The sequence below is a fragment of the Amblyomma mixtum genome, chromosome 10 (assembly GCF_055824585.1).
Source record: "Amblyomma mixtum isolate Tamu chromosome 10, ASM5582458v1, whole genome shotgun sequence".
Lineage (NCBI taxonomy): Eukaryota > Metazoa > Arthropoda > Arachnida > Ixodida > Ixodidae > Amblyomma > Amblyomma mixtum.
The window spans coordinates 141,655,482-141,681,805 of record NC_143021.1 but is presented as its reverse complement, the minus strand read 5'-3'; the positions used below and the strand labels follow the sequence as shown (position 1 = coordinate 141,681,805).

At 44.2% G+C, this 26,324-nt stretch overlaps 2 protein-coding genes and 1 pseudogene across 4 annotated transcripts; 1 reads left to right on the top strand and 2 right to left on the bottom strand.

Annotated features, from left to right (window-relative positions):
* LOC149327124 (alpha-tocopherol transfer protein-like) overlaps positions 1–26,324 on the bottom strand; it is a 563,535-nt pseudogene that overhangs the window by 15,585 nt on the left and 521,626 nt on the right.
* LOC149327134 (uncharacterized) lies at positions 5,509–17,925 on the bottom strand. 3 transcript variants are annotated; one of them, XM_089563127.1, is made up of 11 exons: positions 16,478–17,925; positions 13,628–15,159; positions 13,378–13,508; positions 12,935–13,021; positions 12,213–12,263; positions 11,996–12,040; positions 11,766–11,810; positions 11,552–11,596; positions 10,687–10,802; positions 9,882–10,095; positions 5,509–5,863 (listed from the first exon to the last, which is right to left on the bottom strand). In XM_089563127.1, the coding sequence occupies exons 4-11, from the start codon at positions 12,954–12,956 to the stop codon at positions 5,667–5,669; spliced, it is 735 nt and encodes a 244-aa protein (XP_089419253.1). In that variant the 5' UTR covers positions 12,957–13,021; positions 13,378–13,508; positions 13,628–15,159; positions 16,478–17,925; the 3' UTR covers positions 5,509–5,666. The 3 variants fall into 3 exon arrangements, with proteins under 3 accessions (XP_089419253.1, XP_089419255.1, XP_089419254.1); XM_089563129.1 differs by lacking the exon at positions 11,552–11,596 and having other exon boundaries at positions 13,378–15,159; XM_089563128.1 differs by lacking the exon at positions 11,766–11,810 and having other exon boundaries at positions 13,378–15,159; positions 16,478–17,924.
* LOC149327133 (uncharacterized) lies at positions 18,027–25,268 on the top strand. The gene is made up of 5 exons (XM_089563126.1): positions 18,027–19,419; positions 19,553–19,690; positions 21,939–22,058; positions 22,827–23,087; positions 23,621–25,268. The coding sequence occupies exons 1-5, from the start codon at positions 18,108–18,110 to the stop codon at positions 24,400–24,402; spliced, it is 2,613 nt and encodes an 870-aa protein (XP_089419252.1). The 5' UTR covers positions 18,027–18,107; the 3' UTR covers positions 24,403–25,268.

The following is a 26,324-nucleotide window of genomic DNA, read 5'->3' as shown; positions in this document are numbered from 1 at the left end:
GCGTGTTTTATGGCGAAGTGACGTCATTTTTAAGACGCGCATCCGTCGAGTAGCCCAGCTTGCCGCTCTACTACAGCAGAGGTTCCAAAAATAATGCTGGAAGCTATTCAACAAAAAAAATGTGGCAGAGAAATCATTCAAGCCTGCAAAATTTTGAAGGCCAGTGACAGATACGTTGGCACGCTCCCTGTTTCGTTATCATAGAAGGAAGTAACGTTTCTCGAAGATTTTGTGAATTACAGGAAAGTTTTTGCTATTGCTGCCGCCTTCTAATGGTTCTACTGTTTTTGTATTTATTATTTTACCCTTGACACTGCTTTTGGTATGAACGTTCTACTTTTCATTATCTATGGTCGTTGTTTTAGAATGTTGTCCACTGTTTTGTTGTGCGCCGTGGCCTGCTTTTCTGTCTGATATTGCCAGATAAAATTAGCGTGAACCGCCAAGTAGGAGCGTGACGACGGACTAGAAACGTCGTTACAGGTGCCGCCTCTCGAGCTTTCCGCACATACGCAAACTTTCGCCATCTGGCCACGCTTCCGCTCACAGAAGCGCTGGCCGCGCGTTGCCGTGTTTCCGTTACGCATGACACATGCTACACGTCAAATATGATGGTGTTATCCACCTTGCCCCCTGATCCCCTGCAGCGCTGTACGCTGGCAACATTCATCGGCAATACAGTCAAGTTTCTCTCTTACGTACACCGTTCCATCCGAACATTTCGAATTTTGAAATATGATTGCTCGTGCGATTCGGCTGCGGCGCGAAGTACGCTGCTGACTAAACGAAATCAGAGCAGCAGAAGCTCTGGCAGTAGTAGAAAGGTTTACTCTAGCGCGCAGGCCTATTCAAGTTATCGGTCAACAAGGCAGGTCGGGGGTGCGCGCTGCTACACAACTTCCTCATTAGCGACCAGCTAGTGTGCAGCCGAGCCAACTCATTGCTTTGTAGTGGGGTGTCTCGGGGATTTTTTTTTTTTTTCAGGCTGTGATCACGCACCTGACATTAGACAGTGAGGCAAAAAATTATCGGCGGTCTCAACAGTTTGCAGAGAGCAAGAAATTGTACTCTCTTGTGTTATTTTAATAATATCACTCGAGCTACGACTGTTCGCTCAGTAGATCAGTGCGCTATCATGGAACGAGTCGGCAAACTTCACGAGAGTGGCTGCGTGCGCACGAAGCACACGACTGGGTCACCGTCATATCCAAGTATGTTACTTAAGCTACGCACTTGCCGGCGGTTGTTTTAAGCAGTTATCGCATTGTTTGGAATGTTTAGAGCGATCCACGTGACGATAACTGCATGCAGCATGCTGTGCGTTTCCAGCGAATCTCACAGTAAACATTTTGCTTGTTCCTTTATTAGAGATTTATCTATCTCTGGAGGTTGGTGATTTCGGGAGAGGTCTAGGGATCCTCGAAAGACCGTATGCGTCCGTGAGGCCGACCGCCCGATTGCTTATTTCTTAGGCTAGTCGGTCGACCCCTTCGTTTCCAGAGCTTCCCGCGCGGGCGGGTACCCAGACAGGTTTATCTTATGGTCGGGAGTGCAACAGCGAATGATGCGTGCTGCAGGGTGGGAGATAAAACATCTCGTGTGCAGCTAATCGTATGTGATGTCGTCTGAATGCAGAGCGGTGCCGTGAGCAAGCGTTGAAAATTACTTTTTGAGGAAAGGAAATGACGCAGTAACTGTCTCACATATGTCGGTGCACACGCGAGCCACGCAATAAGGGAAGTGATAAAGGAGGTAATGAAATAAGAAAGGAAGACGTGATGTAGTGGAGGTCTTCAGAATAATTTCTACAACCTCGGGACCCGGATAGGCGGTTCCCATGCATTGACATTGCACAGCACACGGGCGCCTTTTGCGCTGCGCCTCAATCGATACGTGGCCGCCGCGGTGGGGTTCGAACGCGTGTTATCTGATATTTGTTTTTCCCTGGCAGTCACACATGCCTCGTCCCTATCGACGGCATGGCCAGTGTCTTTAGGGTGTTCTGCTGAAGGATTTGAGGAACCATTGCCTTCGGAGGCGTCGTTTTGGTATGGCATGAATTGCCTTTTGCGCGGCCCCATTTATCAGCATACTAGTTTCACGGCTTTCACGACGTAGCGCAGTTGTGTGTCCTTCTTGTTCTGTTCCTTGGTCTGCAAGCGCTGTTTTTCTCAAGATGTACCCCAACCAACTCGCCCAGCAACACACCTTGTACTTAGATGAATCAGAATTGTTCATCAGCCCTGTCAGAAATCGGTCTGATGGTGGTTATAGTGAAACCACCATAATGGTGGATTACTGTAGTGGTTATGGTGGTTCCACCAGCATGGTGGCCAGATGGTGGAACATAGGTATGGTGGCCAGATGGTGGAACAGAGGCATGGTGGCCAGATGGTGTAACTACCATCATGGTGAATTACTGTAGTGGTTATGGTGGTACCACCAATATGGTGGAACACTTGCATGGTGTGCAGACAGCTGTCAGATGGTGGAACAGAGGCAAGGTGTTTACATGGAGGATTGCATCAACATGATAATTTATTGCGCTCGTCCCATTACAAAAGGAGTGACAATGATTGTCAAGCCCCATAAAACAAGAGAAATAAATATATGAATACAATAGATAAATATGATAATTAAACACAATACAGATACAAAGAAAAAAGGTAGTTAAAGGAGTATGGACAGCTAATTTTAGTGGAATGTTTTCTTCTCTGCAGTGATGCAGAAGACAACTATACATGAATCACCACGTGGTATTCCCTTACGATCGCTAAATGATTTATAGTCGAATTCCTTTCTCATGCGGTTTCAGTGGCAACAACCGACCGATGACTGTGACTCCAAAGTGCACTTTAGAGGCATTAAAAACTACAATATAATCGCTCATTCCACATTCATTTTCACTACACTTTTTCAGGTCAGCATGATTTCGCAATAGGGAGCTTGCACGAACGCCAGCGGCGCTATGCATTCTGGGTAATCCGCCATCTTGCCGTCCTAGGCAGCAGTCGACGCCGCACAGGCAGGCTTCAGTGAACTGACTGAGAGCCGCGTCGTCTTCGACAGTCAACTAAACAAACACGGAGTTGCTCGTGTACCACCTCGACATGCATAGAAGATGTCGGCAGTTTCTGTCCCCGATTGTTGTGTGCAGCTGTGCCCAAAAGATCGGGCACGCTACGAGGAAAAGGCAAAGCAGTGCAGCGTGGACCCATTCACACTACGAGCCGACGACTGCACTATGGATCACTATGGATTTGGACACGTGGCCACCCGTCGACATCGTCCGCAGTCATGAATTTCTAGTTCGGAGAACTAGTTTCGTCACTCAGCAGCATGACAAGAAAGCTTTAGAAGGCCATAGCATTCTCACCAGTGGATGCGTACGCAAGCCATACATGAAAACGGTCACAGCCGAGACCGTGATCCTCAAAACACAGGCAAGGATTGTTGCCGTTGTGATTTAAGCCTAGGTGAACCACTCGCAAAGTCAGAACAAGCAACTCGTTTGCCTGTGGGTCCTCGCGGAAAGCGACGGCGACATTTCCTCAGCACACTGTATCTGCATGGACGGCAACGGCGAAGCCTGCTTACATGTTGTTACCTTGCTGTTTTATGTAGAGTATATGGCTTGCGTGCACGTCAAAAACAATCGTTCATAGACGGCACTAGCACTAGCTGCCAGCCACCGATGGGATCGCGCTTTGCAACAATGATAGCGCGTCTGATTTTGGGATTTTGAAGCAGAGCGCAGGTGCAGCGATGGGGCCCGGTCGGGGGTGCAATAGTCCAAAAGTTTCGATGGTTGCTCTAGGAAATGTATGGGCGTAACCAAAGATGTTCAATGTGGGCAGCAATTCACAACTTTTAAGTACATTCGAGGTGCAAATGGCGATGAACTTACGTAGACGCAGTAAACAAATCGGCTATCAGACTCTCCGCATGTCGTAGATCGTTTATGCACGCGACACGAAGTGGCATGAACAGACTTTGTACTTGTCTAGGCTGGCGTCGATCTCGCGTCTGTTAATCCGTGCGAGCCATTCGAGTAAGCGACGCCTTGAGAGCTGGTTTGCCTTCTCGCACTCACGTAGCAGTATCTTCGGTATCCTGAAGAACCCGCAGTCCGCCCGTCCTGTCTTTAGTTTCTGCGCTTTGCTTTGGGTTCGGCTGTTAAAACTCATGACACAACAGCACACCATCATGCCAGCACCGTTTGCACGCACTACACGACCGTATAAACTTGGCTGCGTCGACTGCTGCCTAGGACGGCAAGATGGCGGACTACCCAGAATGCATAGCGTCGCCAGCGTTCGTACAAACTCCCTATACAGTGCATTGAAACAACAGTTCAGCTGCTGCAACTGAAACACGAACAAGAAATCTGATTATAGAGCATTTAGAGTTATAGGAGAATACCACGCTGTAATCTGTGTAGGAATTCTTTATGCATCATTACAAGGAAGAAAACGCACTCAAATATTAGGTGTCAATACCCCTCTAACAAGCACACTGCATTACTGGTCGCAGTGTACAGTGATATTTAAAAGGTTTACACCAGTTCTGAGGTTCGAAATTCAAGGACTATCAAGGACACTACTATAATTTTTCAGGATGAACACAGTGGCTTATCAAATATTTTTACATATCACAAAACTTATTGCACAATTACGCGCTTCTGCCAACGTATTTTTACATACAGAAAAAGGTGGACAATAACAACACACATGGTCTTGTGGACTTCCGCACATAGAAGTTGGCAAATGGAGGTTAACTTCAAGAAAACGGTCACAGCGACCTTTACAAGAAAAAACAACCATTGCAATTCAAATATGGCACTGCAGAACACACACGAGACCGTGTCCCCAAAATCAGGTACCTTGGCGTAGTATTTTCGTCTAACCTAAAATGGCACAATACATGTTGATACTATACGCACGAAATCACTGCAAAAAATAGGGTACCTAAGAAGAAGTTTAAAAAGTGCGACTAAAGAATGCAAACTAACAGCTTATAAATCACTGGTCAGGCCTTTTCTAGAATATACGTCAGTTGTGTGGTCACTGTATTTTTGTGCGCTGATTCTAGGTATGTCATTTAATTTCATGTAAAACAATTCCTTGAGCACTTATGCACATTTTATGCAACTATTTTATGGAGAGTTTTGAAGAAAATTTGCGGCAGGAGACTCTCTGAAATGTATGCCATTGGGTTCTGTTGATACCAAGGAATGCAATAAGGGTAAAATTATCATCCTGGCTCTCATAGAACTCGACTAATAGGGTACTGAAGCTGCCTCTTTAGAAACAGGAATACACACTTTCCTTCTCATTTCTGAAACGACAACTTCAAAACTCTATAACTTAAGTTCTATGATAGGCAGGAAGACATTTTCACCCTTATTGTATTCCTTGGTATCAAGAGAACCCAATGGCATACATTTCAGCAAGTTTCCCACAGCAAATTTTCTTCAAAACTCTCCACAAAATACTAGCATAAAAACTGCATAAGTGCTCAAGGAATTGTTTTACATGAAATTAAATGACATATTTAGAATCAGCACACAAAAATACATAATCCCTGAAGATTTCATAACTGTGATTTCATTAATAAAATTTTTTTTTCAAGACCAGTGTCCCCCCTTAAAAAAGAATGTTCAGTGCCTAAGGATTTTCAGGGGCCTGAACAACCTGCGTGGACCCTGAAGCTTTGCTGGCATCCTCGGCAGTGGCCCTCTTGCGTTTGCCGTGGCGGCCAGCCTCAATGAAAAAACGCCGCAAGTTCTGGCGAAATGCGGCCAGCCTTGCTTCCTTTGGCACATCCGCTTTGGGGTGGGCGTCAATGTACTGCTCCAAACAGTCTGAAAGAAAAAATGAAGCACATATATCTCCTGTACTCTGCTTTGTAAGTAGATGCAATGCATGAATAGTTCTTGTATAATAGCACAGGAAAGAAATATAGCTGTAACAGCACAGGAAACAAACATAGCTCCTCCATTTTTGTGCAGTACTGTGCATGTTAAAGGGACACCGAGGACAATGCTACCAATTTCTTTTGTCAGAAAATCCGACAGTTCAGCATTTTACTGAGGATAATGTTAACAATTTTTTTTTTCGTCAGTAAAATCTGATAGTTCGGCATTTCGTGGCACTGTTGCCACTTGTCCGGCAGCAAAAGGTGCATTTATTGTTCAGATTTGGATTCAAAAGTTGCAAACTTTTCTCCCGCCACTCTGATTCAAACTCGGGACTCTCTGATGACGAAATAGGAGAAAAATGATGTAACCTCGGAGAAGTGCAGACTCCGTGATCGCTGGTGGCGAGCACTGTGATGCCGCCCAGCAGGAGCCAAATCAAAACTACCACCGGCAAGATCAGTCGTCATTGCTTCATTTACGTTTGCACCAACATTACGATCAATGCCGTACTCAGTTCTAACAATAAAATTCTCGCAAAGAGCAGCAGCTCACACGTCAGCGACCTCTTCTCTGCACAATGTGCGATGCTTTTGAGGCATAAGGTGGCAAGTCTGGCAAGATAATCCAAGCGCTGAGGAGTCCGCAGCAATGCAGTCAAAGCCGAGCCACCATCATGACTGATGTGCAGAGATTGGTACATGCAGCCACATTTAAAACCTCTTATAACAGTCTTCACAGAGCTGGTTGTGGTATGTTGATGAAGCGAACACACCGAGTGGTGCGTTTGCTAACATGGAGGCGCATGGAACATTAGCTATCTACAGCTGTTTTCCTCGTCGCAGGTGCATGCCATTGCACGAACTTCTTCCGATGAGCACTTAGGCACTTTGCGGTTGGTGTGGAAAGCACATAGCCACAAGGCACCAGAAAACATACCAAAACTCAGGTGGTCACCTGCTGCGCTACCAATTACAGGTTTTTCTATGGCTCCTAACATTCAGGCTGTCTTTTGCTTTTCTTCGCTCTTCCTCATGTGACAAAAAAGCACTAGTGGTTTCAAAACAAGACCTCTAGTACTTTTCAATACTCAAGAAATATGTAACCTTCACACATGTTTTTCGGCCTCAGATTTGTGGCTGTGGCATCTTCTTGCCTATTTTGCCATCATGCATGGACACTTGTACTTGCGAGACTGGTCTGTGGCAGCAATACATTTGTTTTAGTTTATGCTCTTGGCCACCTTACGTGAACCTTATTTCCAGTAAGAGTGGTGCTTTTGTGATCAGGCAGCGGTATTCTATCTATACATGCCAACTTCAATTTCTCTTCAATGTACTTTTAAGTTTGCTTGTATCTATAGAATACTGGCTCCTATTCACAAAAAGACAACCCTTACTGAAAACAAGGCTGTAATAAGGGAAAAAAGAGAAACCAATAATGCAGGTATCGCCATCACAGGTAAAACTCAAAAGCCCAAGTGTGATGATGAAAACAGTCCAAAGCCATGAAACTGCGGGGTTGACAAATGGTGCTTGAATATTACACATCTGAATACTGCATTATAAGGTTTGTTTTGTTACTGCTAGTGCTTTTTTTAAACATAAGGTCAGAAAAAAATGACAACCTTAATGTTCGAAACAGAAAAAAAAGAAACCTGTAGTTGAAGCTGCACACAGCTGGCCAGTTTCATTTCAGTATGTTGCAGCGCTTCGTGGCTACGCCACCTATGCGTGCCCACGTCATTTCATTTTTGACACGCTTTGGTCTGCAAGTGCAGAGCAGCAGAGAAAATACCATATTTACACGTAAATAACGTGACAACGAATATAACGCGAGAAGGGACTTTGCAGCCAGAAGAAAAAGACAAAAAATTAAAGTTATAAAAACTAAAATACTTCATTACACTGACGTACATAACACCGATGTTTGACTATTTTGTAGTGATGCCATGAAAGCTGAAGCCAATCCCAGGCGGAAAAAAAAAGCACACATTTCCAGCTGTTTTTTTTCTAGTGAAGCAGCGCAACGGCACAAGGCCAACGGAAGAAGAGGACAAACACAGCGCTGAACTGACAACAAATGTTTATTCCGGATGCAATCAGCATATATATACATCAGCACCTTTGAAAAAACAACAAAAGAAAGAGATAGGAGCGGAAGGTATCATCCCAGTCACTATGCGCATGCAGCTGTATCGCGTGTACATCGGTCATATGACATCAGATAGTTGTGCTCTTTCAACGAAATGGCTACGGAAGGGGTGCTGATACAATTCTCACCCAGCTTCATGATTTCAGATGCCTCGATAATCTCTCTAGTAAGTTTATCTTTGTGTTTGGTAACTACATGGCTGTTTTTGAATTTCGGAAAACAGGAACAATCCCGACAGTGAATACCTATGTGGCGGGCCGCATTCTTAACGTTGTTTCCATGTTCTCTAAATCTTTCATTTAGACAACGGCCCGTTTGGCCGATGTATGAAGCACCACACGTCAGCGGGACTGAATACACCACGTTATCTTGGCATGGCACGTACTTCGTCCTGTGGTTTTTCTTGCAGTCACGACCAGATTCTGATCTTCTATCCTGGCCGTTCACCCTCGCACACAAGCCACTGAGTCTCACAGGCGCTGAAAAAACAACATCAACTCCAGCCTTTTTACCTATTCTTTTGAGATTGTGGGACAAGACATGGACATGGACAAGAATAGGTAAAAAGGCTGGAGTTGATGTTGTTTTTTCAGCGCCTGTGAGACTCAGTGGCTTGTGTGCGAGGGTGAACGGCCAGGATAAAAGATCAGAATCTGGTCGTGACTGCAAGAAAAACCACAGGACGAAGTACGTGCCATGCCTAGATAACGTGGTGTATTCAGTCCCGCTGACGTGTGGTGCTTCATACATCGGCCAAACGGGCCGTTGTCTAAATGAAAGATTTAGAGAACATGGAAACAACGTTAAGAATGCGGCCCGCCACATAGGTATTCACTGTCGGGATTGTTCCTGTTTTCCGAAATTCAAAAACAGCCATGTAGTTACCAAACACAAAGATAAACTTACTAGAGAGATAATCGAGGCATCTGAAATCATGAAGCTAGGTGAGAATTGTATCAGCACACCTTCTGTAGCCATTTCGTTGAAAGAGCACAACTATCTGATGTCATATGACCGATGTACACGCGATACAGCTGCATGCGCATAGTGACTGGGATGATACCTTCCGCTCCTATCTCTTTCTTTTGTTGTTTTTTCAAAGGTGCTGATGTATATATATGCTGACTGCATCCGGAATAAACATTTGTTGTCAGTTCAGCGCTGTGTTTGTCCTCTTCTTCCGTTGGCCTTGTGCCGTTGCGCTGCTTCACTAGAAAATATGTCAGACCAACTCGCCCACCAGTTCATGTTGTACAATTTCCAGCTGGATTAGTACTGAACTCATAGCCATACTTTTCTAGCAAGAAACCATGCCTTTCCAGCTGACAACCTTCCATTCCAGCTGTGATGACATTAAACCGAAAATCAATTCCAGCTGGAAAGTCATCTGGAAAAGTACTTTTTCAGATGAAATGGGTACTCCTGACTAAAGTCTGCTTAGTCGCCAATTTAATTTGAGATTACAGTAGTTTCAATTACTGGAACTGTAATCAGTATCTTGTAATAGGACACAACTCAAGCGCCAACCGGCAAATGCCCCTCAAAGGAACCCCACCAACCAATGGCGTGGTCCGATTCCATCTCCCTTTGACTGATCTCCCCCTTGACCGATCCCTTTGGACCTGCTAGCATGAAATCGCAGTGTGTGGCAAATGAAAGGGGAATAACAATGGCTTAATTGAATTAACCGCTGCATTATGAAAACTGGTCGATTCTACTGGCTTGAGGGCCTCCTTTAAGCTGCATTGCTGCTTAATCCTTGAGTTGTATCTGCGACATAACATTATTGCTACTATTAAAATTCACTTACTTTTCAATATGTCCACCTTCTCCGGAGTAGCGGGCACCTTGGTTGAGGAGCCAGGCACGCTGCGGCAGGCTTGGCCAGTTAGGCTACGGACAGCAGCCTCTTCATGGTTCCATAGCATCCTGGCTGCCTCCAGAGTGAACTTGGTGTCAGTGGAGTTTCTCATCAAAAACATCCACTTTTGTTCTGGGATGGATAACCCCGGCCCCAGTTGCACCTGCAGTTATTAAAATTGGTCTCAAGCATTTTTCAAGAATAATAAAAGCCTAAAAGCCAGAATATGTGGAATATGTTGTCAGGCTGGTTGGCATAATTTGTAAGACATGACAAAATTTTGCAAAAAGAACGCACATAAGACAGGCAAGAGGATGCACATAAATCCCATACTCTCGTCCATGCACGTGTTCTTTTTGGCTAACTTTGTCATGTCTTCAATATCCAGGTATAGTGCACAAGGAGCTGCCACTTCTGAGGGAAGCTAAAAACATTGTCTTGCTTGTATCTTTAGTGTTCATTTTTTTTTTGCTTTTGGCACATGTGTTCTGAATCTCTGTCACGCTGTCCGTGTACTCATTCACGACCTCGCGGATATAAACCTTTAGCTGTTAGTGCTGTTAGTACTGTTTGTCATCCTGCTGCGTGTATTGCAGTACACTGTTCACTTCATGGTGCTCAAGAAAAAGGTCCGTCAGCCGACGTCTCAACTGAGCAATTCAATAGGGAGAATGACTTCAGCTCAACTAATTGCCATTGACAGTTCAACAGCTGTTGGCATCGGCATGTCAAATTGCTTTCATGTCACGCTTACCTGCCCACGAACGTCGCAGTTCCCTGCAACAGCAGCCACTGACCCGGCATGTGGTTGTGATGGGAGGACAGCAGCTGCACCTTGATGTGTTTCGGCTGCTGGTGCCCTGAACTGATCTGTAAAGATTACAAGATCAGAATAAATAAAAGTATACTGCAATGCTAGTGCATGATCTGCACCTTGAACAGTACCAGAGTTAGCAAAATTTAAGGTGGTTGAGACACCTAATTCCAAAGCTATAAAAACTTATTACATGCCTCCACTGCATGAATGTTTACTCACAGCCATGTACTGGACAGATCAAATATTTAAAAGATATTTTAACTGCACTCTAAACAATCTCTAAATGCTGTTTCTCACAATGAAGATCCATAGCAAACGCAACACTTAATAAAGAGTAAACGTTGGAATTACTTTACTGGCCACTCGTGATGTCACAGCAATGTGGCATTCTATCAATGGCAACGTGCCACGATGGGCTGATCGGCAAAGGCCGCCATTCGTACATCGGCAGCCATGCAAGACCTTTCAAAATTCTAGAGGCCCGTGTGCTGTGCGATGTCGGTGCACGTTAGTGAACCCCAGGTGGTCGAAATTTCCGAAGCCCTCCACTATGGCGTCCCTCATAGCCAGAGTTGCTTTGGGACGCTAAACCCCACAAAGCAACCAACCAGCAAGACCTTTGCGCTGATGAGACAGCTGCACTGTCTCTACTTTATCCCCGCCAAGAGTGAACGGAAAAAGAGACTACATTTTACATCTTCCCACTGGATCTTCATTTTAGTCGATGTCGAAACCGTGCCACAAGTAGGCCTTTCCACAACAAGCTGGATACAACGGCAGTAACTACCTTTCACCGACATACCTGAAACAGTCCCAAGCTCTAAGGAGGTCCTTTCTGGAGGGAGGCCTGTACACGTAAACGTGACTAGATTACAGTCTGCACTAACGGATAACAGAAGAGCAACACTATAGTGAATATCACTTTTTTTCGCTATGTTTAATTGGTTTCAGTCCCATATTTACTTCCTATGGTAAAACAAGGATGCAATGACAATAACTACCATTTACCTACATACCTGACACAGTTCCAGCTTCTGAGGTAGCCATTTCTGGTGGCAGAACTGCGGATGTAAGCACGAGACTAGATTACAGTTTGCACAGCGGGATGATAACGAGGGCAGTATCAGACTAAATTTCAATTTTTTTGGCTGTGTTTAAAGAGTATTTGCCCCGTAATTGCTAGCCCCGGCAAAGCTAGGTGGCAAAGCTAGGATGCCATGGCAGTAACTACCATTTACCTACATACCTGACACAGTTCCAGCTTCTGAGGTAGCCATTTCTGGTGGCAGAACTGCGGATGTAAGCACGAGACTAGATTACAGTTTGCACAGCGGGATGATAACGAGGGCAGTATCAGACTAAATTTCAATTTTTTTGGCTGTGTTTAAAGAGTATTTGCCCCGTAATTGCTAGCCCCGGCAAAGCTAGGATGCCATGGCAGTAACTACCATTCATGTACATACCTGGCACATCTCCGCGCTCTAACACCATCACTTCAGGAGGAAAGCCTGTGCCTGTAAACATAAGATCTTATTAAAGTTTGCACTATGGAATGACACGAATGCATAGCACATTTTTTTCAGCCAAGTTTCATTGGTGTTTAGTTTTATTTGCTTGCTCTGACAAAACTAGGACTCAATAGCGGCAACTACCATTCTTCTACATACCTGGCGCACTTCCAATTTCTGACGTGACGCTTTCTAGTGAAAGGCCTGTGCATGTAAGCATGAGATTAGATCACATTACAGTTTAAATTAATGTAGGATGATAACAAGGAAATGCCATACTGATTTCCACTTTTTTTTTTCACTTCGCATACAGAACGGTATCACACATCCGTTACAAGCAGTAGACAGTCTTGAAGGACGCTGCCAGCCCACTAACACTATCAGAAGTTGCCAGTGAATCTCCACAATGCTAACATCCTCCCTTTGAAAAGTCCCATCCACGACTGCCCTTGCTGGTCAGTTTCTATGCTGCTTGCTGAGCTACTGACATGCACTGGAATCAACTGCGCTAGCAACCGGAAAACGAAAACCTCCTATTGATGCTGCCATCTGCTTGTGGAACGCAGCCCCTACTACTAATGACAGGTGCAATGAACAATACGGCACACCATGCAGAGCAGGAGACACAAAGGTGTAAGTCAGTATGGTACAATCCTTGTACAGGGACACAGCACTACCTGAATCCGAAGAGGCCGGCATGACATATTCGGCAATGACGGTGCCAGCTGGCTGGGGGCTTTTATTGATGCTGGCAGCTATTTCATCTGCCGGAGACAGGATCAGAAACAAAACAACATATATACGAGGATGAACTGTGCCGTTTGCGGTAACTGTGGTGTTTGCCTGACGTTTACTCCAGGGCCTTAGCGTTATGTGGTGCTAATAAAAAGCTACTGCTTCTTGTTATTTCACATTTTTGCAAATAAAATTTTTTAACTTTACAAAGTGTTTGCACTCGCCCAAATTTTCCTTCTGTGCTCATTAAAACTTCTTGTATCGAAACCACAGTGCTAAACTACTCTACTAATTGAGGAAAAAAATGCATGCATTTCAATGGAAGCAAGAAACAAATGAAAAAGTTGATTGCAAACAGGTTTGTGGAGAAAACATATGTGCTCACCAATCTTTTCAAGCAGTGTGCTTGTTAGGCGGTCATTTTTTTGACGGCATGCCTGCAGCTCCTCCCGAAGGCGTTTTATTTCTTTATCTTTTTTTTATGCAGTCTTTGAGCTGCTGTACAGTTGTATGTTCCTAGAAATTGCAAAAAAAACACAAAACATTTACTAAAACTAAATGTTATACACTCCAAAATTTTTACATCAATGGGTCAGTGTGTGCACATTTGTATATACAAAATAAAGCACACACACCTCCAAACCTTCATTCTCTCTAATTATATCTTCGTGAAGGGTACTGGACGCCATTGCTTTTTTTTTCTTCACATCTTTTGGTAGTGGCAAGCACTGCAAATTCAGGGAAGGTACCCTTATTCATTAGTAATCAAATAGAAATAACTCCTTAAAGGGAGTTGTGGTCTTTCTTTATTAATATGAAAAGCTGTTTAATAAAGCAAGAGCACAAGCCTAGGCACACAACGCCATGTTGTGCAAGTGACATCAACAGCCGGGGGTTAGCTATCATTGGTTTCCCACGCCAAATTCTTTCAGATGTCACGCAGCTACCATGACCGTGGCCACCCTGCGCGTGCCGGCAGCCGACAGAGGTAGAGTGGGTAGGGCCGGTGAAGGAGCACCAACGGAAAGGTGCAAAGAAGTGGACGTTCAAATTTTTACTGCACATGTATTGGTATATGTTATACGCATCACAGCTGTCGATAAAACACCTGAAAAAAATATTGCTGGAGGATATTTGTGAAGCAGTGTCCTTTAACATCCCAGACAAGACACAATTTTCCTTCAACCTCCATATATTATTTATTCCTTTTCAATACGAAATAACGGCTTGTGGAAGGGTTAATCCACTGCAGTGATGTGGAATTGCGGCTGCCTTCATATTCACATGCATGCTTTTGAATGCACTTCCATTTGCACAAAGAATAGAATTAAGAGCTTTATTTCAACTTTTGCTGCTACTGCATGTCGAGTGTGCAAGAGGCCTATGCCAACACGCTAGCCCAAACAGACGAAACGGTACTTCTGTCACTCCCAACTGCACATCCTTGCAGGCTATGAGGTGCAGGCATGTGATCCTCACAGAGTCCCCCCCCCCTTTTTTTTGATGGATGCAAAGCTTGTTGCACCCAAAGAGCAGTATATGTTGCTCGTGAAGCAAACTCCATAGCCAGGCACAAATGTTTCAAGCTAAAAAACGGTGCGCTTTTGACTACTATCAGATAGATGTCTGACTATAGGTTGTTACAACAGCACATGCTCCAGCTTGGGTTATCTAGGTGATTCGGCATCCGCTCATAAAATGTGAAAAATTATCTGACCTACTGAAAAGCACCGTTAGTGCCAACTACATTTCACTCTAATTGCCTGCTCGGAGTTCATTATCGGTGTTTCCTTCGTATCTCAAATTTTGCTTTACTGTCCCTTTAATTCTACATAGTGATTGCACTTGATTAAAAGATATGGATTCACGCTCATGCTAGCCAATGGGTGTACAATGCAAGGCTCAAAAGCGACAGAGGTGGCGTGTTTCCTTGTCCTAATGTGCAGTGCACTTTGCGAGAAAAAGAGCTCTGGTGTAATTTCAAACCAACAGAAATGTTTTGCATTCATAGCTGGAACTAAAACTTGTGGGTTTCCTGGAAAAAGGGACATGTAGAGAACACTTGCCCTTTTTTTGGATGGTCCAGCTTGGCAGCCTTCTACGTCAATTAGGCGAGGGAAGGGCTCCCTCAGGGTCTTCGCTTTTTGTCGCAGCCCCTCTACTTCATCTGAAATGAATGAAAAGCCTTTAACAGTTCTGTGCAGGTGTGCGCCTGTGCAGACATGCCAACGGATTCCGGTCTGAGTACAGGCAACACGGTGCAGTCTGCTAAACGATGGCCTTATGTAGGCATAGAGCCATAATAAAATGAACGTGATCACATCAGGGCAACGTTACTCTACTCGGAAAAGCGCCTTGCTGCAATGCACTCTTGCAGGGTTACTGGAAAAAAAAAATTGATCTAATTAGTTGGACAACACATTGCGGGCTAGTTGGTTCATCACAAGGCAGAACAGCACAAGCTACACACGGACAAGAAAGTAGACGAGACACACACAGCGCTGTCTTACAACTGAAGGTTTATTTTTCCAGACACTTCGGTAAATACACAGCAGCATCAAGAAATACACAGCAGCATCAAGTTCTCCTGTGTGATTTCTGGTGGCGATGACTGTTTATCAGACTCAGTTGCTTTTATTTTCTTGATGCTGCTGTGTATTTACCGAAGTGTCTGGAAAAATAAACCTTCAGTTGTAAGTCAGCACTGTGTGTGTCTCGTCTACTTTCTTGTCCGTGAGTAGCTTGCGCTGTTCTGCCTTGTAATTAGTTGACTTCAGCCTTGTATCTCGCTGCCACTTTTGTGGGTCAGTCGAGAGCGCCTCATCGGAAAAAAAGTTACTGATTTGGTCAGCCATCCGGATCGAGAGCGATCAGCTTCAATGTTTACTTTGCCGCAGACAAAATCGCTTTTGTGTTAGCTTTGCCGCTGGCACAAAGCAGGGAAACGAATATGGCCATGCAGCTCAATGCCATGTGATGCTGCTTTTTCGTTTCGCCGTTTGGTATCAGAAGCTACATTTGAAGTAGTGACCAGAGTAACACTGGCAAGGCGCTAACATCGCCACGCGCTAGCACTCAAATGGCTGATATGAGCTCACACGACCATGTAGACAAGAATGCACTCTTACAAGGTCAGATGCAATTGCTCACGAGTTCTAAATAACCACAGTATAACCACTACCGCAAAAACATAGCGATCACTGCAGGCTGCACTGGAGAAATGCGACAGCATATGCTCCTCATCACCTTTTTTGAAAGTCACTGCGTCATGTGACATTCACTTTATCATGACATATTACACCACTGACTAATTTGTTACTCAATAACATTGCACTCATACCCACTCAAGCTCGGTGCGTGACATCACAAATGGTACCATTTACGATGGACACATTTTGCCTACAGACGACCTTGAACTGAGCCATATAATGCTTACACATTAATAAATACGGTAACTCAACCTGTACGAAATAACACGTACGTACCTGCGAGAGCAATGACGAAGGCCGGATAGTAGCCCTCGACCTCTCCATCTTCGCTGCGCCAAAACGCCTGCAGCTTTTGCCCGGGGTTGAAGTCATCCTCGTTTTTGGGTGCAAACCCCTTTATAAGTTTTGCAGGCAAAATTGCCTTGAACTTGTCAAGGTATTTGACGTACGCGAACATGACGGAATCGGTTTTGGCGGGAGCGCTGGTGCAACAAGTCGGCGCCGCGGTCAGGCCAGTTTGGCTACAGCTTTGTCTGCAAACGACTACTAAGGCGCTTTTTTTTTTTTTGCGCTGGTGATGATAGTGGTTTCGGTTTTGTTTCTGAACGGGCGGTGATGTATTCAAGTCGAGAGTTGCGTTGGTGAAAAGTAAGTAAATATACAGTAAGGACCTGTATCACATTGTCATTGCCTTGCTGCAGTCGAGACTACGGGAGCACGGCGTTGGCGCTCTGCGCGGATCTGAAGCCCCGTGGGAAGGCGCAGGCACGCAGTTCTCCAGTAGGCGGGCGCAGGTTCTGCAGTAGGCGGCTCTTTCCGCGCCCTCTCTTCGCCGAGCAGCGAAGAAAGCTCTCACATTACAAAACACACCATTATTACTGTATTATACTGAAGTTTTAAGATGTAAAGAAATCGTGTTATGTGCAAATGAGAAGTATTTCATGGTCAAATGCGCGTTGGTCATATCAGCTGTAGCAGGTGGCGATACTTTGCAATTATGGAACAGACGTAATTTGCATGCCCACAGGCTAATCATCAAACTGCCTTTGTTACGAAGAGGAGAGAAATGCCGGTATCGATGGCCTGGCCTGCTCCAGACTAACAAGCTCGCTTGCAAGCACAACAAAATCATGCGATGAATTAAGAAAGACCTCTATAGCTTACTGTGCTCGCTGGAGAAGCGATCTGTCCATGATCCTCGACGTCCGAATCCAAAAGAATTCAACGCGAGTCGAGCAAGCGCAGTAGCTAGCAGACGACTCCGTCGGCTGCCGCGCGCGCTCCTCGGTTGCTGCGGAGGCTCGCGGCTGCGGACGTCTGTCACGTCGCGAGACGCGAGACGTTTACTTCTGCACGTGAAAATGACATTAGGCGCGAGCTCTGGAGAGAATCACGCTTTTCATCGAGGCCAAATATTAGGTCTCGGCAAAAGCTAGTATATGCCGACCGGCCGGCATGCAAAAAATGACAATTTTTCTTCTTTTTCAAGATGTGCAGCTCCAGCTGAGGAAAAAAAAAATGGAGTACTCTCGGCAGACTCCAGCAAAGAAACTTGGGCAGAAGATAGGAAACGAGATCGCTTGGCTTCAAGAGCTAACCCGAATTTTCGATTATTTGAACATCCCGCGCTTCAAAAGTGCTAATTGTTTTCTTCGCATGTATCTCTTAGAACTCTGTATGCAGATTTTACTAGTTATGTCATCAAAGCAGTAATAATATTACCGCAAACAGGGGAGATGACATGCTCATACTGCTTGCATCGTACGCGATATTAGCGCGAGCGACTTCCGTTATTTCGGAGCCTTAATTTAAAGCCAGAGCGAACAGCGAGGTTTTTGCGCATCGAAAATCCTGAGTAATCGCGTATATTGCTTACGTAATTCTGAGGTGCAGTGTACATTAGACAATGCCTGGACCGCCTTCAAGAAAACGGCGCAAGAAGTATTTGGAGCGTGGTGAAACCTTCGACGTACCGGCCTCGACATTTTACAAACGCCAAAAAGACCACGATGCCGCCATCGCCTGTCCTTCGAGAGCCGGCGCCCTAAGACCCCAGCAAAGTGTCAGTAGGTGTCAGCCGGGCGCTTCGTCTGTAGCAGGCACCCGCCCACTCTACAATGACGCAACTGCCAACGAGGAGACTTCAAGCAGCGGTGGTGCGGCGCCCGACACAACGACCGACGAGGAGCTTTCAAGCGACCACAGTGATCATCATAATGATAGTGCGGGGTCCGAGTATGACATTTTCAGCGATTCAGCAGGAATCAGCGACAGTTGTTTCGACGACGACATTCCGAGTGCCGACGAACGGGACACAGCTGGGAGCGAAGATGACATGCCCTCCTTCATGTCTCAGTTCAGTAACGGAACGTTGCCACACTCTCAGGTTACGAAGGCTGGCGCTATAGCAGCAGTCATGGCATCTGCCATTTCTCATGGGCTAACATGGGCTGCATTGGGAGATCTAACAAAACTGATAAATTTCCTTTTGGGAGAAGATGTTCTGCCCACAAGCGCTTACACTTTCCGGAAGTTGTGGTGCAAGGAAACCCAGGATGTGGTGCACTACCACTATGTTTGCGAAACATGCATTAGTGAAATGAAAGTACAAGGAAAATCAGCTGCCTGCCCCAACTGCAAACATACAGAACCCCTTCAAGCACTCAAAGACAGGGGTTCATTTTTTGTTCTTTTAGATTTAAAAAAGCAGCTGCAGTTTCTTATTGAAAACACTAAGGAGGAACTGCACAACAACTTGCTCAAGCTTCAAGGGCCTGCACTGCACATTTCAGATGTAACCAGTGCTGAATGCCATGCAAGAATGCAGAAGGCTAGAAGTCTTGGCACGGACGACCTCACTCTTACAGTGAACACGGACGGAAGTCCAGTGTGGAAGTCATCAAAGACGTCTGTGTGGCCTCTGCAGTTTATCGTTAATGAACTGCCGCCACACCTGCGTTTCAAGCATCCGATTCTCGCTGGACTATGGTTTGGCAAAAGCCATCCGAATATGCAACTTTTCCTTTCAAAATTTGTGCATGAACTTAACTGCACCAAACCAATCAGGTGGCAGTACCGGACTAGCACACACCTATCCAGACCAGTTGTGTTGTGCTGGTCAGTTGATGCGCCCGCAAGAGCGGCTGTGCAGAACATGGTTACCTTCAATGGTTACTTTGGATGCCCATGGTGCTTCATCCGAGGAGAACATATCGAAGGTGTGTATTTTTTGGCTTTTAGAGAATGAGCAGTGATTTGAAGATGATGAGAAAAGAAACCATTACAGAAGCAGCGTCTCTTAAAGTGCATAAATTTGCATACTTATGTCCTTTACACTCTCTTCTCCTTCAGGGAGCATGCGATATGTCGCACAAGAGCAGCCAGAGGCTCGGACAACGAAGATGGTTGAGCGCGACATGAAATTGGCTAAAAAGCACGATGAAAATATCAATGGCTTCAAAGGGCCATCCGCACTGATGAACCTGAAAGGTAAGCTGTTTTTACCTCCACGTCCTCTCCAGTCTTTGTGTGCTTTGCATTACTTTAACTGCTACTGGTAGACTTGGATATAAGAGTGATTATCACAGCTGACTGCAGGTCAGTATTGTAGCACAACACATTTATTAAGCAGACTTAGGTCCATTTTACAGCTAGTGCCATGAACATTTACTTATATTCTCATGATACAGACCAACAAAGTACGAGCAGAGAATTGGTAGTGACTCATTACTGGTTGCTGCCACCACTGAGCTGTCAGACTGGTTCGCATATTGTGCACTATTGCTTGCAAGCTGTATTACGGACTGCAAAGCTGTGCCTTTTTCATCGTCACCTGATACGTATCATGCTTAATGGCTTAAAAATTTGAGATGAAGTTGTGTAGCCCTACATCATTACGTTGCTTGGTACTTCATCTGTTTTGTCATGCAGAAGCATTGAAAGGGTGTTGATGTTATTGAATAACTGCGTGCAGTTGTGACTGCAAAGAGTCCTAGCAGCAGTATCAGCACTACCTGCTGTAATGCTGATCTAAACATTTCTGCATGTGCCCCGCACTCAGCTGTACACATATGTCAGCAGGATTCTCAGTATACACAGCTGAGTCCTGAAGCAGTCCATGTAAACACCGTGTTTTGGGACTGCAAGCCTCTAAAGACAGTTTGAGGGTATCGCACTACTCAATACACAACCTCAGTTGTACTTTCAGTAAAAAAAAATGTAATGCAACTGTATATATGTTCCTAATAGCAGTTGCTTATGAAAGAGCTCAACTTGCAATCGTGACTTGTCACTTATTGCCGTGCTTATGTAGTTAGATGTGTCGTCACTGTATGATGTATAGATATAGGTAATTACAATTATATTAGTGTGGCTTATCGCCTAAGTTGCTTCGGGACGTTATACCCCATAAACCAACAACTGTGTGATTTTGAATACCTAGCATGCTGTTACAAAACACATGGTTACTCAGATGCTGAAACTATTGGTGGGTTAAGCACATAGAAAATTTGGTCCTGCTACAATGATGTATACTGCAGACTGAGTACTATTTCTGAAACAGCTACATGCAAAATAGTTGTAGTCAGCATGCATGCACTGTATTGAACAACATTTGCTGGTCTTGTTCATCTTTGTTATCTTGTAAGAGAACTTCCGTTGTGAATCAGTAGTTGAGTACAAGTACCGATATGACCGAAAATTCAGTTGTTGGGGCTTGATGGTAAGATCCAAAGGTACGCATCAAATGGTATAGCTCACGAAATTGCAATCAGTGTTCATTTAATTCATCAGTGTGTTATTACTTCTGTTGTTAAGAAAAAAGGCCATTTTTTGAGTTTTGTACTTTTTTGATTGTTTCAGAAAGCAAAGATGCTTAGCAGACCTTAATGAAATAAATCTAGTTGCAGGCTTCTTGCTCTCCTTGTGTTGAAAACAATGTGATTTTTCCAAGCATGTTTATAGTGTACGGTGTTCTCTCTTGATTCTGATAAAAAGCTAAGTGCCTTCTTCGTAAGATATGAGGCAGAAGATTTGTGGGTGCTTTATGACACATCTAAACAAGTAACTGGCTGCTTTTATGCTCGCTAGTAATGCCTGCTGTTTCAAGCAGAGTAAAACTGCATTTTTCACATTTTCACAGACCAGATGCCATTGATACCATTGCCTTGCATCCGTGAGAGGTACCATAGGGCTGAGCAAGTTATGTTTGCATACTTACTTCCATCATTCCCGCAGTTACCTCAGTACATTGGCAGGGGATTGGGGATACAACAGTCATGATATCTTTGACAGCGAGGTGTGCGTAGCTACTTGCTCTCAATTGGTAGCTTTCATTGTCTTGTTTGCCTCAGGATGGTTGTGCAAGCTGTTTCATGCACTGCTACACTTTTTCAGGACAGCAAAGCAATTAGCACTTGGTGAGCTAGTGATGTGCAGGCATTGAACTTTGTATTATGAGGTGAAACAGTTGTCCAATTTTCGTATGTGTAAAAAACCACGCATAAATAAGGTTACCTTGTGTGCTGCTCAGCGCACCACTTTGAGCTGTGGGGAGTAGGCTGCTTTTATTTTGTTTACAGTACACCCAATTGTCATCACTTTTTTGAAGCATTGGCTAGTCCAGCTCTTTTTTATTCTTAATTCCTGGCTTCTCACATGCATTTTTTTACAAGTTCAAGCATAATATTCTGCAGCATTGCATTGTACTTTCCTTATAAATGTTGTGATTGTTTTTTAGGTTTTGATCTTGTCAATGGGCAGAGTGTTGAATACATGCACTGCGTTCTTCAAGGAGTTGCGAGGCAACTCACCGAGATGATCCTCTCCACTTCAAACTGTGATCGACGCTTTTATGTCGGTAAGCCAATGCCCAGCCAGCGTTACTGTCAGTTTTTATTTCACAAAGTCTACAAGTTTCTCTAGTAATGCACCTTTATATGTTTGGTTTTGGCAGAGATAGAGTTCATACTTTCATGCGCCTCTAGAATTTAATTCAGTGTAGTTTACTAACTACTTAATACAGATGAAATATGCTGAGTTGTATTTCTAATTTCTCCTACCATGTTTTTTTTAACATGTGTGGTCTTTAGTTTTGTGTACTGTGTGATGTCTTTGCAGTAATTCGAAAAATGTTCAGGCTTTTGAGTGGGTGAGAGATACCAAAATATCATTTAAAACTTTCTCTTTCTGGGTCCACATAAATACAAACTGAATGAACTCTTTCTTAGAAGGTATCTTCCAGCTTACAAAAGGCTTTGCAGTCTCATCTCTTTTTACAAATAGTAGCACACACACAACTCATTAAATGTAGTGTGCAGGATGTTTGCTGTGTTGTCAAAGATCAATGCCGCTGAAGCTTCCAAACAGCTACATTTAGAACCATACCTTGTCAACCATACCTCTTTGTTCTCAGCATTAACAGTGCAAAAGTTGTGACCAGATGCTTATGTACCTCTACATTTCACTGCACATTTTGCACAGATGGAACTTCTTGATTAAAAGTCTCAAAATTGCAGCTGGTGTTACGATACTCGGGTTCCCACTGTATGTGTGCCTTTACAGCATTATACACTAGTTCTGTTCAACTGGGTTTATGTAAATGTATTGTGCAATTTCATCCTTGCAGGTGCCCCTTCTTCAGTAGCAAAATTAGAAGCACGACTCTTGACCATCAAGCCTCCGCACTGTGTCACACGGTTGCCACGACCACTCAGAGAGCGAGGCCACTGGAAGGCATCTGAATGGAGGCAGTGGCTGCTCTTCTATGCCCTCCCCTGTCTTGATGGCATCCTTCCTCCTGACTACTGGAAACACCTATTAAAACTGTCAGAAGGTGTTCACATACTTTTACAAGAGAAGCTCACCCCATCTGAAATTGACAAAGCTGGTAATGCATTACTTCAGTCATTGCAGTGTACTTCATACATACCAAGTCTGTCAACAATAATGTAACCTGCAGGTTTCGAGCATTTTGTACAACTGTGAGTTTGTGGAAAGCATATATGAATACAAAATTAACTGTAATGAAAGAACTTTTATGAAAATCATTTTCATGAAGTGACCTTAATTAAAATTTGTGAAGCGTACGAACTGGCAACCATACAGATATTGTGAAAGTAAAACCCTGCATTTTCTAGACTTCTTTCACTCTTCTTCAAGTGCTTGCTCATATTTTATTTTACTTTTACAGTACAAACTTATTTTGTCATTTTGCTCCTTTAATATGCTCTTTTAATAGTCTGCAAGTTTCTCTACAGTATTAAAAATTTCACTCTACTTGAGTGAAGAAGTGCTTCATATAGGGAAGTTAAAATCTGTTTTCAACAAAGGACTTGCCGAAAAAGTCAAAGGAACTGCCTTGATGGAGTTGCTTTTTGGCTTGGCATTTCACCTAACCATCATTATTGTTTTTATTTTCAGAGTTGCTTCTGGAAAGCTTTGTTGTGCAGAGCAGGAGCCTGTATGGTGTTGCCTTCCTGACGTTTAACGTGCATGCCCTACTTCACCTGGCTAATTGCGCCCGTGCCCTAGGACCACTTTGGGCACACTCAGCCTTCGTTTTTGAAGGAGGCAATGGAAAGATCGTTCGCCAGGTTTCAGCCGCAAATGGTATTCCACAGCAAATTGTAGAAAGGATAGTCATGAACCAGCAACTACAAAAATTGACTGACAGCAGCCAGCTCCCTGCACATGAAAAACAGCTGTGTAGAAAAATGGTTGGCTATCCCCATGTGCAGAATGCCAGGCACGTAGAGAACTTGTGCCTCTTGGGAAGGGGCAGGAGTGTTGCTTTGAGCTCTGAGGAGCAAGATGCTCTGTACCGTCACTGCGGAATCACAGCATCAGAAGCTGTTGAGTATGAGCGCTTCATTCAGGCAAGGCAGGTGTACCATAGCACAGCATACAAGAGGCCATCACGGTCTGACACCACCTTCATTAGGACACTCAGCGCGAGCTACAAACGCATTGAAAAAATTCTTTTCTTGAACGTAGCTAACACTTGCATCCTCTTATGCAGGCCAATAATAATTGCTGATGTGGTTGCAGCACCACCACACATAAAAGAGTGCTTTATATCTTTTGAGAGAGCACTTGACGTGGTGCTTCCAGCTGAAGTGGCTGACTGCTGCTTGTTCATAGAGTTTCCTGAGGAGGAAAAAACCTTTATTTGTGATCTTCCTAACACAATTGAGAGGGACTGAATCAAATGAGCATGGTGTATGTCACACTAAAGATACCTAAACTGGTTAAAACATCTAAAGCTGCATTAAGTTGATTGGTTTATGGAGTTTAACATCCCAAAGCAACTCAGACTATGAGGAACACTGTAGAGGAATTCGAGAATTTTGACCACCTGTGGTTCATTAACGTGCAATGACTTCACACACTACCCGAGCCTCTAGCATTTTGCGTTCATCGAAATGCAACCACCATGGTCAGGGTCAACCCATGTCTTTGAGGTCAGGAGCCGAGCATCATAGCCATTGAGCCACGGCAGTGGCACAGCTACTTTAAGCAGCGGTAAAATAGGTTATTCTATGTACAAAAAGTCGTCTCCCAGCGTATCTAGCTGCCGTTGCCTGTGCTACGCAAGAGGAGACTAGATCTACTGTTGAGCTTTGTTTTGTTTTGTTTGTTTGAGTGTGTATTCAGGCAGGATTTCAGGATCATGCATTATGATTGCAAATGCTGCAAGGGAGCAGCAGCTCTTACTGGGAGCTTAAAAAGCATGTGAAGGAAATTCATGCTGGAAATCATTGTACAAGTGAACTGTATTGAATTGACATCCCAACCTGGGGACATTCTTTGGAGTATGTTGAAAGTGGCACTGCTGCGGAAAATGGATTGCAAGAGACACTTATGAAATGTCAGTCTCCCATTTCTGTATCCTTCATTTATACCATTCTCTACATATATTTGTATCTGTGAGAGAAACTGAAAATATAGTGTGCAAGCTAAATGTATATATGTCATTTTCTTCATAGGATTGCTGATTGTCTGTATTAATGATATCTGTGTCACAAACTGCATTCTTTGTGTGTACTCAATAAATTTGTCTCCAAGTCTTCATATTTAAGCATGCAGAAAACTACAATGAGATGAGTGGTCAGGGTACTGCTTTTTGACATCTACAACCAGGTGCGCATCAAACTCTTAGCACTATTCTTTCATGCCTCGAGCCATAGTTCTTTCAGATGAATAGCTTAAACATCTGATCTGAACAAGAGGATCGTGAAAGAGTCATGTCTAATAGGTGTACGTTCAAATGCAAAAAAAAAACATAATCCATCAATGTTATGAAAATAACAGTGTCGCCGAGCCGCGCAAAGTGTGGCCCAGCCAGAGCTGTGTGTACGTCCTTGCGCCTGCGATCGCCGCACTGACGCCAACTCGCAGCTGATACCGCGGACGTACAAGGGCGTGCTTAAGCGCCGAGTTTTAAAATCTTGTGATACATGCCGGGCGCAAGTCTGGGAGCTAGTTATAGGTACGGACTTCCCACTTTTGATGGCTACGTGCTCGTTTTCTGATCGTGGCACTACCATCATTTGATAACATGACCGCGCAGGCCTATCGCTAATCGCTCGAATGCCGCTTTGGAGTGCAATGCCACGTCTATGGAGTTCTTGAAAACGTAACGAAAATCTCGCAGACGCGGCTAGTCTGCCGTTATATCTGTAACTATTACAGCTAATGCACATGCTGTACATATTTACAACAAATGCATACCGCGAATGTCGCCATTAATAACACTGAACAGCAAACATCACCAGTTGTATACTTCAAAGTATTCACAATGATCTGCCATAGTTCGGACGTCAATTCTGTCGAAATTGTGATCACCGTTTGCCATATCAGAGCTTAATGTTCTTGCAACACAAATGATGACCTACCAAGAGCAGAACACCATGCACCACCTTACATTACACCATGAGTTCTCTCTTCGTCACTATGCGTGCTACTACGCACCATGACACTCCCACTGCCACTTTGGGTTCCACCTAGGACACCATATTTTGCAACTTTGCGACCGTGAGCTTCACACCATGAGCTGCGCCATGTTTCACCTTGGCTACCATACTTCACACTATTGCGACCTTGGCCACCATTTTATGTACTATTA